This window comes from Mizuhopecten yessoensis, unplaced genomic scaffold (genome assembly GCF_002113885.1).
Source record: "Mizuhopecten yessoensis strain PY_sf001 unplaced genomic scaffold, ASM211388v2 scaffold2091, whole genome shotgun sequence".
Taxonomy (NCBI): Eukaryota; Metazoa; Mollusca; class Bivalvia; order Pectinida; family Pectinidae; genus Mizuhopecten; species Mizuhopecten yessoensis.
The window spans coordinates 473,959-492,321 of NW_018404373.1; the positions used below are offsets into that span (position 1 = coordinate 473,959).

Genomic DNA, 18,363 nt, shown 5'->3' on the forward strand with positions numbered 1-18,363 from the left:
CACAGAGGGTTCTACTCCACCTAGTAGAACCAGTATATACCTCGGTAATTCTACTGAACCCAGTAGAGGATTCTACTGTTAAGATGTAGTGCATGTTTTAAAGCCAGGATATATCAGGTAGTGCTTGTGTAGTTCTAGGAGCTTAGTGTAGTGTAGTGTAGTCATTGTCTGGCAGTAAGGTAATGGCCTATGTGTTACAGAGGGGGCGAGGCTCCCCCCGGGATGCACCCCCGGAGACGAGGCGGGGATGGCAGACCCCCACCTATGACGAAATCCTGGAAAAGAAACGTAGAGAGGAACGGCAGTACAGGTACGGACAGTGTTTATTTCATACCTAGATACTTACTTAATAACACAGTAGACCAGGTAATACTTTAATAGGCTAGTTTAATTAAATTAAAAGGCCAGATTTATTTACTTACACATTTTTAGGAACAGGAAAAGAATTCATTACTGTAATATAGTGAAAAGTCCATGTACTTGAAAAGATATCCTACTTAATGTCCACCATCTGAAAAAAAGAAAGATTTGGCACAGTGTGTTGTCAATATGATGTCAAGTGAAGCAATTTAATTCTAAATTGTTTTATTTTTTTGCTTTTAGTTTGATCAGTAACATGATCCTCCTAGTCAACTGTGAACATATAAGCAGACTCTTTATATAACACCCCTCCCCCCTCGAAAACAAAGTTAATATTGCCTCTAAAATTCAGAATTAAAGTAACAGATCATCTTTCACCATTTACTTATAATGACAACAGAAAAATTGAATTAGCAGAAATCCAGTCGTGTGCTTGACATATACATTGGAAAGGCAAGCAGTGTAAATGTTGACAAATTTAATTTTCAGGAGACAAGAGGAACCTTACGGGGACAACAGAGGCATGAGACCATATGCTAGTGAGGGTGCCATAAACAGAGTTGGGGTAAGTACGGTAGTGAGGGTACCATAAACAGAGTCGGGGTAAGTACGGTAGTGAGGGTGCCATAAACAGAGTCAGGGTAAGTACAGTAGTAAGGGTGCCATAAACAGAGTCGGGGTAAGTACGGTAGTAAGGGTGCCATAAACAGAGTCGGGGTAAGTACGGTAGTGAGGGTGCCATAAACAGAGTCAGGGGAAGTACAGTAGTAAGGGTGCCATAAACAGAGTCGGGGTAAGTACGTTAGTGAGGGTGCCATAAACAGAGTCGGGGGAAGTACGGTAGTAAGGGTGCCATAAACAGAGTCGGGGTAAGTACGTTAGTGAGGGTGCCATAAACAGAGTCGGGGTAAGTACGGTAGTGATGGTGCCATAAACAGAGTTGGGGTAAGTACGCTAGTGAGGGTGCCATAAACAGAGTCAGGGTAAGTACGGTAGTGAGGGTGCCATAAACAAAGTCAGGGTAAGTATGGTAGTGAGGGTGCCATAAACAGAGTCGGGGTAAGTACGGTAGTGAGGGTGCCATAAACAGAGTCTGGGTAAGTACGGTAGTGAGGGTGCCATAAACAGAGTTGGGGTAAGTACGCTAGTGAGGGTGCCATAAACAGAATCGGGGTAAGTACGGTAGTGAGGATGCCATAAACAGAGTCGGGGTAAGTACGGTATTCTCCTGTACGTCATTTATTTTACAGTAGGATCAAAGGGTTTCATCATTTGACTTCAAAATGTTCTGTGATGAGCAAGGCTACTGAAAAGAACATGTTTTATAGTGTTGGTATATATATATATATATATTTATGCATGTTTTCTCACTGATACTTTAAAGAAGTATAGGTATTGATGAGATGTGTTGACTTTACAGGTAGATGAAGTAAAGATGAGGGACCTAGATCGGGAATACGAGCAGAGGTAAGTTAATGTACTTATTGTGTATAGCAAGTCTTTTATTTCAATGATGGATGTACATTTTATTTATGATCCAAATGTACCATTTCCTATTGCGGTTTGATAAAGAATTGTTTATATTGTTATAAAATATACATTTCTGAAGAGTGGTATTAAGAACTAATAGAAATGATTGTTTAATTGTAATTTGTGTAAACATTGTAATATTTGATCCTGTAAATGAAGAAATTTTAGTAATGTAATTCAAGAAATGGATAATATTAAAGAAAATCACCAATTTGATAAATTATTGGGTGAAGTAATTCTCTTTTATCCCATTTTATATCCTAAAATAACTTACCTCAAAGGTGTCAGACAACCATATGAATCCTGACTTTCAAAGGTGTCAGACAACCATATGAATCCTGACTCTCACAAATCCTGACTCTCAAAGGTGTCAGACAACCACACAAATCCTGACTCTCAAAGGTGTCAGACAACCACACAAATCCTGACTCGCAAAGGTGTCAGACAACCATACAAATCCTGACTCTCAAAGGTGTCAGACAACCACACAAATCCTGACTCGCAAAGGTGTCAGACAACCATACAAATCCTGACTCTCAAAGGTGTCAGACAACCACACAAATCCTGACTCGCAAAGGTGTCAGACAACCATACAAATCCTGACTCTCAAAGGTGTCAGTCAACCATATGAATCCTGACTCTCAAAGGGGTCAGACAACCATATGAATCCTGACTCTCAAAGGGGTCAGACAACCATATGAATCCTGACTCTCAAATGTGTCAGACAACCATATGAATCCTGACTTTCAAAGGAAATAACTTACCTCAAAGGTGTCAGACAACCATATGAATCCTGACTTTCAAAGGGGTCAGACAACCATATGAATCCTGACTCTCAAAGATGTCAGACAACCATATTAATCCTGACTTTCAAAGGTGTCAGACAACCATATGAATCCTGACTCTCAAAGGTGTCAGACAACCATATGAATCCTGACTTTCAAAGGTGTCAGACAACCATATGAATCCTGACTCTCAAAGGTGTCATTCAATCATACAAATCCTGACTCTCAAATGTGTCAGACAACCATATGAATCCTGACTCTCAAAGGTGTCAGACAATCATATGAATACTGACTCTCAAAGGTGTCGGACAACCACACGAATCCTGACTCTCAAAGGTGTTGGACAACCATATGAATCCTGACTCTCAAAGGTGTCAGACAACCATATGAATCCTGACTCTCAAAGATGTCAGACAACCACACGAATCCTGACTCTCAAAGGTGTCGGACAACCACATGAATCCTGACTCTCAAAGGTGTCGGACAACCATATGAATCCTGACGTTTAGATGATGCTTTGTCATACAAAATTAATCGTCAACTTTTCTTATTTGATTTATTAGACCAAGGTAATCTCCCTTTGATATGACAAGGATTATCTGCCCTTGGATTTTCGTTTAAATATGAAGTTTTCTATTCAGGAGTAGGAGGAATGAGAGATCTGACAAATTGTCTGCTGTCAAACAAGAATATCGTGACCTGGTATGAGGACACATCTGTGTCACCCAGACTCTATTCATTGCTTCTCCCCAGCACAAACCTTCCTCTATGTTTTAGCTACTGCCATTGTCAATCTTACAAACCAACCAATGTTCCTGCTACAGAGAATGGTGAATTTTTTGACATAATTGTTGATAAGCTTGTTTGTTAACTTAGCAGGCTTTTTGGAAATATCTTTATCAAATATTGAACTTTCCAGTGATTTTTTCAGTCAATCTCTGTGAGGAAAATGGTTTGTTTTTTTAAGGTTGAGTATGGTCATGATCTGTATTATTTTATGATGTATATAAGATATAGTTTCTAGTGTTTGCAATATTTCAGGAAACAGGACCAAAGGTCACACTTATCATCAGAATAATCAGAAAATGCCAGTATAACCGCAGATTTGTTTCATTTCAAAACATTGAATTGATCCTCTTCAATCACAAATCATAGCATTTGATGAGGGGTGGGGATGGAAATAGGGTCGAGACCAACAATAAAGACTGTTTTTATTGTACCAAGTAACTGATTTTGGTGACATTTGGTTGTGTTATAGTTGTGCTGAATGTTGTACTCACAGGTATAGCCTTCTGTATGTCCTCCTACCAACACTTACCCATTACCCGGGTACAGCTCTCCAACACTGCTGCCTGGCAATCAGTGGCGTAACGGTTTTGGTTGATATATGTCTCTGTTGAGGACGTGACAAACAGAAGGCAGTACCGTTCAACAGTAGATATTTATATATTAGTATTTAATGATTTACCCCTGTTTTACTCAGTGAAAAGTTCAAGGTATTTTTGTTCCAAATATTTTATTTCTTCAAATTTCTTTTGGAATTGATTTCTACAAATTTTGATAAATTTCCAAATTTTGTTGTATTTTAGTTACGTTGTAATATTTTGAAGAACATTACAAGTACTGCCGAAAAATGAAAATACAAATAAAATCTAGCAAAAGTTATAAAGGTTATAGGTCGACTGATTTCAGATTGAAGTTTGGAATAAAAATTAAAATAAAGAACAAATACCCCTGAAATTCCCTGATAAGGAACTGGTAAATCTTCTTTCTTTATTTTACGTGTCTATCACGGAGTAGTCATGATGTTGTATTTCATGTGATCAGGAGAGTGAGGTTCCAAAATGACCGATCAAAGGAACAAGGCATCTTAGACGATGATAATTGGTTAAGGACAGATGCAGCCAAAGAACAGCAATATTCCAAATTGGTAAATGTATTCTAATTTTGAAACTGATATTTTTATAATCGCTTATGAATATGCATGAAGATGTTGTTTTAGGTAGAACCCCATGTACCTTGTGTTTGGGAATCATCTAAAATTAACTGTAGTTAAAGCTTATATCATCCTTATGATATCATAATAAGAAAAGGTAAACATTTTAAAAAAACATTAACTTTTTTACAAAACTACAAAATTGTTATTTAAATGCCATTATACTCCTCTTGTCATATTCTGTATTGTCAATTTGTAACTATTTTCTTCCTTGTCTTAATATTCATCTATTGACATAATAATTATTAAACCTTTTGACAATTCCCTGCAATTTCCTTCCTGTCTGTGGTCTTTACATTAGATACCACCCTCCCTGCATGCCTGTTGTTATTTACTCGTGCTGTTCTACCGACAGCGTAACCTAATCCAACCCATAGCCCCGTATTTCAATTACTAGATGATGTATTGTCTATTTTAATCATCCTATGATATGATGCATGAACATTTTGATTTTTTAATGACCTAGACATTTCTGCCTTCATTTTGATCAACCCCAATTTAACATGTAACAAAAGAATTCTTGTTAAGATAAATATTGTAAGCCCAATAAAAGAGTGATTTAGTTGTATGGTCCAGGTTGTATATGAGAATGATTCGTGGCATGGTCCAAAGTGTTTGTGGTCATATTTCAGTATTTTAGAAAGTATCAAAACGTCCTATAGCATTATATGTCTTGTGCTGTAGACATTTTATTGTTGGAGATTTTCATTTCAACCTATTCTGAAAATACCTTATGCTTGGAGATACATTCAAGACAGGGGGACACTGTTTTGCCTATAAAATGGCTTCACATTACCGTGTGAATAACGTTTGATTGGCTTGTTTGTACAACAGCTTCAGGTGATCGGCGTGTCATTTCACCTGGATACGCCATGTCATTTAAACATTCCTGATCAATGTGTTTGACATGTTTTCCCCTTCCCTTGTCACCTGTGCTATCAAACTTAACAACTCAAGTAAGGTACCATTTTTGATGTGTTTTTTTTCAAAGCTCTATATTATTTATTATTGTCTAAGTAAAAGGAGAATGGCTTTGGATGTTTTTGAGGGGGGGGGATAAGACATCCTTGTAAATATACAGTTCAGAAGTTTCTAAATATCAGAAAAAAATTAGTGTTAATCTCTAGAGTTCTTAGTTTTGTGGTCCGTTTTACTATTTCTCTTCAATGGTATATATTTTTGTGTGTAACTTTTTGGAAGTGCTTGTTTGAAACTCTGTTAATGTACAAATCATACTGATTCTGATGTTGTATAGTAAGTACACTTTATGTACATTTCCTTTCAATATGTTTTTATGTAAAATGACTTCAATATCCAAAGTAAAATTATTTAAATGGCATGTAAAGAAAATATGTAAATATTAAAAAAAAAATCAAAATAGGCTCAAGTTGAATTTCTGTTTTAAAATCATTATATCACTACGTGTAGGTGCTATAAAATTAAAGATAGTCTAAAAGGCTCATCTATAAATAGATTTGTCATCTAAACAACGCTGACTAGCTTGCATGTGTCCTTTTTGTACCAACTAAAGGTCAAAAGGATAAGTGGACCAAAGGCTGAGGTAGGTATCCCATGTTGTCCTCATTTGTATTCCAAATTCAGGCCTGTTTTTCACATGTTTTCTCTGAAATTGTGCGCTGTATATTTGTTAATCACAAGACAAATTTCTGTTGAAGATTTTAGAACTGATAGCTTGGACCAAAATAATTTGCTTGATGACAAATTGGAAGTGTACACATAACCAATCTCTCTGATACTGAGCTACATGTATCAGGTGTTCTATTGCAGCATGATAGGTAAAATATGTAAAGTATGTTTAAAGCTTTCAGAAAGGACTTTTCTAAAAAGTCAAAGGGTCCAATAAAATGACAGAAGTATAAAATATCTTCAATTTAAATGTACCTGAAATATAACTGTACATATTCAATTTGATCGATACTATCTACCTGTTATGCAGAATCAAACTAGGTGCTGATATTTAAATCTCTTTAAGAAAGAAATCTAAAACAGCTACTGGCATATCAATTTTCCTGTATGCCATAGCTAAGTGTTTTAATTCTGTTCGATATTTCCTTTTTGTTTTAATCTGTATGTACTTGTAACATAAGTTCAATTTGAAGTAGAGGTCTTGGACCTTGTTATTTTGGTCGTTATGTAGTGCACAGTGTAAGAGAAAACATGAAGCCTGCCTGTTTGGTCATGTTTGGTTGTCAAAGGATGGAATAAAGTTAGAGATTTTTTTCCTATAAAACTTGGATCTTAACACATCATTAACAGTGTGTGCTTGTACATGTTCAATTCACTGGTTTTCTGAGAGTGAAAAATTCCATCACATTTTAACAAATTGTTTTGTTTGCTTTCTTTTTATTTGATTTTGTTACAATTAATTGACACCTTACAAAGGCAATGATAATGTTTCAGGAGTTCTGATTGGATTTTTCAAGGTTTTACTTGCATGGTTTTGTTTCATACAGACACATATGGTATATATTAATTATACACTGTAATGTTTGTCTGTGTTATTTTTACTTTGGAGAGATCAGTTCTCTTATTCAATCAACATGACAGCTGACACTATCTCAAATTTGCAAAGTACTGGCCGTTAAAAGTATATAATTTTTTGTAAATTTGAGATTAACAACCGAGCCAATTCCAGGCTGTGTACTACGCTCTGTTCAGGTCGTTATGCTGTTGATGCTGCGAGATTTATTCGACCTGATATAGAAACTCACAAAACAATTCATCAATTCTAGGGCTATTTGGATTCAAAGTCAGACTCAGAACTTGAAGAAAACTTTGGATACCGCCAAAGACAAAGAGAGGTATTGGGTCCACAGCATGCTGTATACCTAGTCTTGGCTTCAGCTCTTCTCGTGACCAAGTCTCCATGTCAATATTGTCATGTATATTCATTCCGTCTAGTGGTTGTACCACATCTGCTTCAAAAACTGTCATTGCTGATATAAAGTGTAGTATAGAAATAAGCATAATAACTGTAAGTGTTTATAAGTACTCCTTTTTCTGCGAACTTGTAACTGCTTCAAAATGTGTATTGCCTATAAACAGTAGTGTGTAGACTATGTAGTACATTATGATTTTCAGACTTGATTTTTTTCTTCAAAATATCAATATGAGATGGAACTGGGTTACCCGCAAAAAACAATCCCAACTTGGTCGGTCAGGTGAGGTCACACCTTTCCTTGTTTTATTAGGGAATCAAAGTTTCACCACCTCAAGGAAACATAAACTACTGTGACCCCAAACACCTTATATATCACCATACACATACATATGGTAATGTAGGAAACTGCAATAATTACTGATAATCATAAAATTGAATTTCACAAAATGGCAAAATTTATACTGTAATACAAATTAATGTCTCCTAGGAACAAAATTTGTATAGCTATGTATGATTTTTTTTTTGATTTTTTTTTGTAAAATTTAATTAAGCTGATTGGCGATATTCTATTGAAGACTAAATATTACATTTACCTGGCACTGTGCCCCGCATTTAGTGTTGCCTGTCACAATACATAGTGTATATTATAACATGTAAAATTATAATAGGTTATAAATAGGCATCAGTTCAATATTTACTATGTAGATTACAACTTTCAAACAGTTGCATGTCATGTTAACTAGTCTCAAAACTATTATCTAATTAATATGCATTAAAAATGAACAAAATAGAAAGAAAAAAATAGAATATTGAAAAGGGAAAAGAAACCTAGTTTAGACAGATATTCCTGGAAAACATTTGTAAAATGTTGATAAACTAAACAATCAACTAATGATATAAATTAGAGTCAGAGTAATTATTTTCTTACATCAGATTTGTTATCTTTTCAAATATGTTCATCCAGATCTTTGAAAATCACAATTTTAAAACATTTATAGAAATTCAACAATTAATAATATAGTCTGCTGAGTCAAATATTTTTTAGATTTCACTGAAAAAATCTGTTATATTTGTTTGTTCCCAATTTTGATTATTTACAGATTCCATCACCTCAAGGTGGTTGTAAATATTGATATTAAATAATTGTGTTGACAATTTGCATGCTGAAAAGCATGCTTTCAAATCAAATGAAAAATTGCCTTGATTACTAGACTTATTTCCTGATTGTAAACATATTATTTACTTTCCTGTCACATTGTGCCAGTGGCAAACCCACAGTGGCAGTTAGTATCAGGCAGATCTATATGTAGGAGAATGGCCATCTAATCGTATATCTTTTTTTCACCTAAGTAGCCCAGTGTTAATTTCTTACGATTTTTACCTGGTACTACTAATTACATACCCAGTGTATGGGCTATTTATAGTTAAGTGTTTACCCTCACTATACACATGTACAGTACTTATAGCAGCTGTTGTGGCCGTGTTCCTTGTTGCTATGTACTAGGTAAACGTCTAGAAGACAGTTTTGGTCATCCCCAAGTCAACCCCTGTCTCTGGCGGGGTGCGGTATATATACACCTTTCCCTGCACCCACCTTCGTTTCCATACCATGTGATTCTATATATATTGGTACTACTTTTAACCCTGTAGATGTCCCGCGGCTTACTGTTTACCCGTTGATCCACGACTACAAGCACACTACATTGAATTTCCATTCAATACACACGTATAGTAAAGTAGATCTGCACCATTGAAAACTTCGGCTATATCTCCCTGACTTATTGTGCTTGTACACAGCGTGCATGATTTGATATTTTTACCTACTGTATGTGTATGCATGACTTTACCGTAGAATGTTGATGTCGTTCTTACTTTTGATACTAGGTCATTTAAATTGATTAGTTCTGATGTTCTGAATAAAGAATTGCTAAGAGGCTCAGTCGCACTGCTTAGAGATGTTTGTTGACAGTTAAATTCACTGGTCACGCCTGAGTGACTGAACTTTGATCCGTAATTAACACTGATTGTTTAATATGCTGTAATAGAAAACATGTAGCAATTTGTGTTCTTAAAACGATCAGTGTGTTTGTAGTACCTGGTCGGGTGTACGGTGTGTACATGTATGGGGTATATATATATACCTGTAACGAACTTCAGGTATACCCGACAGGTAACCAGACCTAACGGGGGTCTCTGAAACCCTTACTTATACCTATGTAGTGATCTTGGCTGTGGAACAATCTTAAAGACAGTGGACATGGGGCTGTTATTAATGTGTGTGGATTATAGCTGTAGATAGTGCCTGATTCTAACAGATTGTGGTTTAATTTACCTGGATGTATTGTACAACTGTGATATTTCTTACCTGAAGTTAGAAGGACACACAAAGTTAATCCCCTTGGATATATTGTTATAGGAATGTTGTGACATTTTATGTCAGACAGAATTGAACTTGTCCGTGAAGTGATCGGTATCTCCGTGTATGTTTTATCCTTATTACCAAGATGTAAAGTATGGATTTAGTAAAAATCAACAACAAATAGTAAACTTTTACCGTAAAGGCAGTTCCTTGTGAGTTCTAAACTAAGTATTGATTATATTGGAATTCTCATTATTTCCCTGACCAGTACATGTGAGTTAATTGAGCTGATTGTAGATGTAATTGTGCTGAGTATACGGGAGGAAGGCGAGTGGTAATCGTGTGTTAATACAGTGTGGTATATGTTGTGAACCTACAGAACACAGAGGAAGCACCAAACCCGCGCCAAAAAGATATGTCACGACCCCCTGGGGATTTCTTCGCCACGCTACCTCTAGGTAAGTACCAAATCTGATCTTTTCTATGTACATGTTCACGGTATGATCCCTTTTATTCCTAAAATAATTGTCTTGTGTTGCTACGTTAATTACCCGACAGACTAACGAGTTTTAATTTCACTAGGGAGAGGTAGAAATTACAGGTGTGTGTATGTAACGGTAAAAGGTGGTGACAGGAACATCTTAAATATATCAGATATGGTTGTTTTGACTTGGACTTCATTTCAGTTGGTGGAAAGCTAATAATTAGTCTTACTTTGAGCTTTTCATACCTAACCTTAAACATGTAGCAGCCTATGTTTTGCTATAATAAGTATTCAGTTTGTATTGGGTATGGCATAGTTCGTTAGTCCTAACTGTCCCTAGTACGATACGATTTCTGCTGCATGTAAATCTATGTAAATGGAATTCATCTTAATTGGCCAATAGAGAAGATTATGTCTTATGAGGAAATATAAGAAGGATATGCTTCATTGCTTCAGATTAACACAAGATTGTAAATAGCATAGATGGGAAAGCTGTGTCCATTTCCATTACATTATAATGCAACAAAAAAAAATAACAAAATGTTAAAAATACATTTTATGGATTTTTTTTATGAAATTTTGCAATCAGTTTATAATCTAGTTATATATTCCTTCCAGTGTGATATTTGGGTAAAGGTCATCTGTATATGTATACGACCCTGAGGTCAAAGGCCATGCAGACAGAAGGTCCCAGCCTCCCTGTGTGCCGTGGTTCTATGTTAGGTTATATGTTAATGAGCGAGTTTTGCATTGTTTCCACAATTCACAGGTAAAAGTGAAGGAGGTATGTTATCACAGTAACCTAACCCAAACCCCTGTGTATGTGTTTGTATACGTACCAATAATATAACTTTGTACCTTTATATGTATATATACAACACCTGTAGATATATAATGATCACGATTGTCTGGAAAACCTTGCTTGTCACTGCTGACAAAATGGAATTTTTCGTAACAATATTTTTACAGGTGTAGATGTATAGATTTTCAAGTGATGACTAAATGAGATTTAATTATAGCCAGATTGAGTTTATCATCAAGTATATATGAGCTCCACTGAAAATAAACTCACAAGTTTTATAAATCCCAATGGATTCTTGAGGGATGAATATATCCAGTTCATCACATACATATGTATATATATAGCCCACATATATTACAGATTAGAATCACGACTTCATGCAGTGTTGAAGTGAAGTATGGTACTTATGTAAAAATGTGAATTCAATCCAAAAAATATATATTATCAAACCAATAATTTTGATTCTATTAAACAAAAAGGGAATTTTAACTTCACTTGTTTTGAACTGTTGTTGCTTATGAACAGAAAATTTACTGGTAAATACTGTCAAAACTGTTGGATCAAAATTGGGTAATATATGTGTAGCAAGAAGCAAATGAAGATGTCACATTTTCTCAAAATATGATAAGTGACATACAAAAAGTACAAACATAGTAGAATATTGTTATACAGGATATCAGGTATTGTACCTGGTGAATTTCAAAGAAATAAGACATAGAAATGATATATCTAAGTTAATTAAACAGAATCATATGATCAATACATGGTATTTATGTTTGACAGCTGATATAATAAGATAACATCTGATTTTGTTTATGCCAGATGTACCTTCAGTTTACAAAGGTTTTAACATCTATTTATGAAACATTAATGTGTGTTTGTGCTTGTTACATTTCTTATATTTTTTAGTTCATTTTGTTTATAATTAATTCTTTATTCTGCTGTGTTGAACATTCATGGAATCCTCTAAAACGGACTTGAAAACAACAAATCAAAATCATACAAATTTCTTCAGCTTAAAGATATCAATATATGGATTCAATTCAAAATTAGCAATATGCATAAAAATTAATGATGCTGTAACACAGATCTGTATCTATGCTGAATTCTAGATTTTATTGTAAAAACAGTATAGCTACATACAATTAAGCAAATTCAAGTCAAATCAGTTTTCAGGAAGATTTCCTGCAAAATTCTGTCGCCTAGACGTCAATAAATAGAAATTATCATGCCAAACACACTCATCTGAATCCTCAACCCCATGAAGTCATCATGCATGTACTTTAAAAATGGATTTCGGTTTTATTGGATTTACCCACCATTGTGTTATTCACTGTGAGTTTAACATTCACAGATTTCTAAACTGTACAATCAGCTGAAAAATAACTAATATTTTGATTAACATTTAAAACTAGCAGAACGCCGAGATAGAGGTGAGAATGATTTACGATTGATTCCACTAGTTGTCTCCCCTTGGGTGGAGGGGATACAGAGTTAGAGATTAGAGATCTATGTTTATATGCACTATAATGTTACATGTAAAGACCAATCCCTTTATATTGTTCAACATGCACCTTTTTACCACAGAAGCATCCTAGATACTCCAGGAATTACGCTCACTTACGCTCTCTGCATCCCTGGAATATGTCAGCAAAATTCAAGGCATGTGGCTAGCAATTTGATTGGTCTCAGGTTAAAAAAAAAAGACCAATCGCTAGGCTGGTACATAGGAGCGACACCCGACTTCAGAGCCAGTCAATTTTACCGTTACGCAACCGAGAGATTCTTTTGATGTACATCAAAGTATCAAACTAGTCTTCTCGTCTCATCCACAAGGTGGTGCACACTGAACCTTCAATTGCTACGACATATGTAAGGGAAGCAGAGAACGTGAGTTTAGCGTAACCCCGTGAGTATCGAGGAAGCCCCAGAAGGAGATATCACATTGTTCCCAGCATGCTCACTTATCCTCAGTTTGTGTTGTAACACAGTACTCCAGCTCTGGTATTTTGAACACACTTAACGACAGTTATGAATGGTAAATCAGTTGTACCTACCTTGTTGTGACTGTATGTGACAGGATTGATACTTATTTTCCCTTTAGGTCGACTGGTTGGTATCCCTCTAGGTTGAGTTATCTTATTTGACTGGCTACCAGCCCCTAAGTTATCCAGTTGCGTTCTACTAGCTTATATCCCCCTAGTTTGAAAGTAAGGATCAGAAGTCAAAGTGATCAAAATTAGTAGACTCATTTTTTGTATAATTCATTTCTCTAAGGAAGAGGCTTGTCTATCGACGGATGTCAGTGTTGTCTCTATCAGCAAAAGTAATCGAGATACCAGATTTTTATTTAATGTCACAAATTTACAGTCACAGTATACTAGTACTTAAGTACTAATTTTGTGACAATGTCCTGTCATTTCTTGTTGATTCTTTATTCCCACATAACATTGAAGACATCAGTATCAATTTCCATTTGAAAGAACATGGTTTGTTAATAATATTTATAATTTTTGTGACATTGAAAGTCTAAGCTGAGAAGAAGAATTATATTTGAGTGGAACTGGAGGTTGGGAGCTAAAGGTAGTGCCTTATGAATATCTACAGAAACTTCAAGAAGGCATTTACATTTAAGCACAGATGATTTGAGTTGGTTTACAAGTTAAGTACATGTTTACAGAGATGCTGTCATAATAGCCTTGAAAATAATTAATGTGAACCTCTGTTATTCACCTTCCCACCATTTCTGTGTTCTCCGTGATTCTGCCATCACGATGATGTCGTACTCTCCATGGCCAACTACAGGCAGATTTTGTTGTCATATACAAAATGTATTTTTGTAATGTTCACCGACTTCTGTTACATAATTTCTGATGTTATTGTTAGAACTTGTTTATATTGCAAGACTTACAATATTTCGTAAATATCTAATAAAATCAGTACATTATACTAATTTGAGTTTTGATAGCATTTACATTTTGACACACAACTGGCTGTCTCCAGTATTTAGTGATGGGCAATCGATTTAAAATCATAATCAATGATCGGTTTGTAACTGGAAGTAGTCAACCGATCGATGACCGATTGCATAATTGGTTTATAATTTAATGGGACTGAATATTCAAATAAAGTCAAACACCACTATTACATCAATAGACATGGTGTTTGATCACTAGACATTATTGAATGAATTTCAAGCAACATTTATGCAGTTTGTCAATCATAAGAATAAATAACTTTTAGTGCATACTTTACATTTAAGACATTTAACATTTTGATTTCAATGATGAACCAATTATATGATTATGGAATCTGTCATCGATAATCGGAATCGGAAAGAGCAAACCGATAATTTTTCAATTATAATCGATCATAAGCCCATCACTACCAGTACTAAACTCAAACAAGACTAACCCCTAACACATACAGATACTAAGTTGAGTGCACCGTCCTAGAGGTTGTGTTGTCCATTTATCCATTCACTGATTAGAAATGTATACCAGTCTTTAGATATCTACATCCGACATTCAAGTGTTTATCTGTTATTTAAAAAAAAAAAAAAAAAATCTTCAGTAAATCAGTTGGTTTGGAAAGAAGTTGAGGATATACAGAGAAAAACTTCCAATTGTCTATAGAAATTGTCACTGTGATACTGTTCCTGTCTACCAGAACTTTATTTTTACTTTTATTGGAACCTCTTGAATCCAAGTCTGAGAAACTTTTCAGAAAAGTTAAACCTACTTGGTAACTTTGTACACATCAGATCTCAAAAAGTCAAAAATGTTCTGAACAGTTTTTAGTTTCTAAACATAACAGTTCAAAATGCTTTTCAATTTTACTGACAGAACTTATTTAAAATATATTTCTTTAAAATAAACCCTGATGTGTCTGAAGGGATCCAAAGGTCTGTGATCTGTTTATATCCATAGACTGAAGCTTCTGTAAAAATGAAAACATTTTGTTTATGGAATTTGAAACAATGTCCTTTAGACTTTAAATACTGGTATACTACAATAGATGGTTTGTTATCTTTAAGATCACCTAACAAGTCCAATCTCGTCTTTCATTAATTAATTTTTACTAAAACATTCTGATTGTTTTTGTAAAGCTCACAATATAATGAATATAAGAATATTGAGTTGTGGTGCCTATCACTAGACAGATGTGGACAGGCAACATATTTTCTGTCGTAAAAACCTGATGGAACAAACTCCGAGGTATAATTAGAGGCATACCGTTTAATAGTATTCAGATACCTTTGTGGTGTTTAATGTATCGTCTCTGAAGTGTATTAATTCACTCAGCCTAAGTGGGTGGAATATATATGTTTTCAAAATTTTGAATTTGTTTAGGTCTGACAGGCATACTTTCCTAGGCCTGTATTTATGAAACCGTTATGATACTCAAGTTCCATTTGTTGTGCTCAGTCTCATTTCTAATTCAAATTAGAAAGAAGGTTTAAATATTTCATATTTGTATTTTGTCCATACTTTGCCTAAACTTGCTGTTGAGTAGCATATCTGTGTAAATTGTTATTCAACGTTTTCACAAGAGTCTGAACATTTACAAGAAAGATGCTTAGAGCTCATAGGTTTGATACTAAGCTTGAGAACAGTTCATAGATATCCAGGGCTCTGATCTTGACAATTCTAAGTGTTCAAGGTGTATATATCTAAAAAAATATCTCCATTTGTAATGTTATAACACATCGACTTTCTACCAGGTACATTATTGAGGTACTTACCAGGTACGTTTTAGACGATCATCATTCCTGTGTTATTTTCATGTCTTTCATCTCAACTGTTAAACGTAAGGCCGTTATAACAAATGATGTCACGACTATCTGTAATAGAGTTTGACATCATACAATTTTTATAATGTTATAGACATATATATATAGCTCATTTTCCTGAGTATTATAATATAAATAAAAAAGTTACACAATGTACAAACGTAGATGTATAGGCATTGTAAGTGGATGTGTAGAGTAGATGTAACCAGGGCTAGGTATACCTTGTTAACAATATGTTTATAAGTGGTTCTTAGCTTCAGTCAAGACTTTCTCTTAATCAAAGTACCGGTAATGCCTTCTCTATCGTGGAATTCAGGTAAGATAAAATCTCAGTTACCGTAAGATGTTTTATGGGCCTGGTGGATATCATGTAAGTAATATATAGGTAAATTAGTACACCCAGCTTGATGTCTAATATTTCCTCTGGTAAATGTGTTATTTCTGACACGAATGTGAAGCAATGCTAACGTCCTTACTGTGTTATTTCTGACACTGTGTGAAGCAATGTTAACGTCCTTACTGTGTTGTTACAGGGCAGCCTAGCAGAGACAGTGCTACCCAGAGAAAGAAACAGAAGTACCGTGATGAACTGCAGCTTCAGATGCGAGATCAGAAGGCAGCCAAATTCAGGTATTGTCCCCACTGTGGTAACAATAGAGCTACTGTATACTCGCAAGTGTTCACCCTTCGCCTGCAAAGTCCAAATTCACCCCGTGTTAATTTCACCCTCCACATTTGATTACTATGTAAATAATGTTTTTGACTAATGTTTGCTATAAGAAATAATGATAAATTTGCCCTCATTTCAGATGGCCAAAAGGGCGAAAATTCAACTGAAGCGGAAATTTTCCGGTATATAGTAGAAAATAAAACTCAAATATATCCCCTGCCGTAATGCCCATTTCTGACCTTGTATATATCTCCTGCGGCAATGACCATTTCTGACCTTGTATATATCTCCTGCGGCAATGACCATTTCTGACCTTGTATATATCTCCTGCGGCAATGACCATTTCTGACCTTGTATATATCTCCTGCGGTAATGACCATTATTGACCTTGTATATATCTCCTGCCGTAATGACCATTACTGACCTTGTATATATCCCCTGCCGTAATGCCCATTACTGACCTTGTATATATCTCCTGCGGTAATGACCATTTCTGACCTTCTATATATCTCCTGCGGTAATGACCATTTCTGACCTTCTATATATCTCCTGCGGTAATGACCATTTCTGACCTTGTATATATCCCCTGCCGTAATGACCATTACTGCCCTTGTATATATCTCCTGCCGTAATGACCATTTCTGACCTTGTATATATCTCCTGCCCCAATGACCATTTCTGACCTTGTACATTTATATTTCTCCTTCCGGTGAATCTTGTTAATGTCCCAGCTGGGAAAGATTTCCCTGACCATTTATGCCTAAAGAGAAATCCTTCCTGTGCTTGCATGGGTTTATTACACTTGTACTATTTTGTACGTATACTGACTGACAATGATGCCTATAGTTTACATTGGTCTGAGCTGTGTACAGTTAAAACTGTACTCTAACTGACCAGTCAGACGTAGAACTTGATTATTTGTTATCAGACTGAGTCTTTATCAGACTGATTATTTATGGCACACTTTTGATCATTTATAGGGAAAAGAATGAAGAGTTGATGGTGGCAGCGTCTGGATACCTTGATCCTGAGAAAACACCAGTCCGAGTACGAAATCTCGGTCAGCCAGGAATTTCTCCTCGTCGTAGGGCTAGAAGTCCTGAAGTCACAGCATATCACGCCAAGATTGTTCAGAGGCAACAGGCGTAAGTTTTACCCTGATGCCCAGATGGTGCTACATTCTTGTCAGACCCTAAATATAGTCTCCATAATGGGTTTTTAGCTCACCTGCCCGAAGGGCAAGTGAGCTTATGTCGTGGTGCGGCGTCCGTCCGTCCGTCCTCGTCCGCCAACTTTTCCTTTAAACAATTCTTCTGAAGAACGGATAGGCCTAGAGTCATGATATTTGGCTGAAAGCTTTGTTGGTAGGAGCCCTACAAAGTTTGAGAACGAAAATGACCTTGACCTACTTTAAAGGTCACAGGGACTCAAAAACTTCAAACAACTTCTTCTGAAGAACTAAAAGGTATAGAATCTTCATATTTGGCTGATGGCTTCCTGGGATGAAGCTTAACAAAGTTTGAGAATGAAAATGACTTTGACCTACTTTCAAGGTCACAGGGGTCAAATGTGTCAAACACTTCAAACAACTTCTTCTGAAGAACTGAAAGGTATAGAATCTTTATATTTGGCTGGTGGCTTCCTGGCATAGAGCCCAACAAAGTTTGTGAATGAAAATAAGTT

General features: G+C 35.5%; 1 protein-coding gene across 1 annotated transcript in view; it reads left to right on the top strand.

Moving 5' to 3' along the window:
* LOC110445151 (trichohyalin-like) overlaps positions 1-18,363 on the top strand; it is a 125,307-nt gene that overhangs the window by 64,620 nt on the left and 42,324 nt on the right. The window contains exons 26-36 of the mRNA XM_021489584.1: positions 201-310; positions 850-925; positions 1,781-1,827; positions 4,503-4,605; positions 6,203-6,232; positions 7,425-7,493; positions 10,312-10,390; positions 11,186-11,200; positions 12,637-12,651; positions 16,544-16,640; positions 17,661-17,825. Coding sequence (XP_021345259.1) covers positions 201-310; positions 850-925; positions 1,781-1,827; positions 4,503-4,605; positions 6,203-6,232; positions 7,425-7,493; positions 10,312-10,390; positions 11,186-11,200; positions 12,637-12,651; positions 16,544-16,640; positions 17,661-17,825 — 806 coding nt within the window. The remainder of the gene's footprint in view (positions 1-200; positions 311-849; positions 926-1,780; positions 1,828-4,502; positions 4,606-6,202; positions 6,233-7,424; positions 7,494-10,311; positions 10,391-11,185; positions 11,201-12,636; positions 12,652-16,543; positions 16,641-17,660; positions 17,826-18,363) is intronic.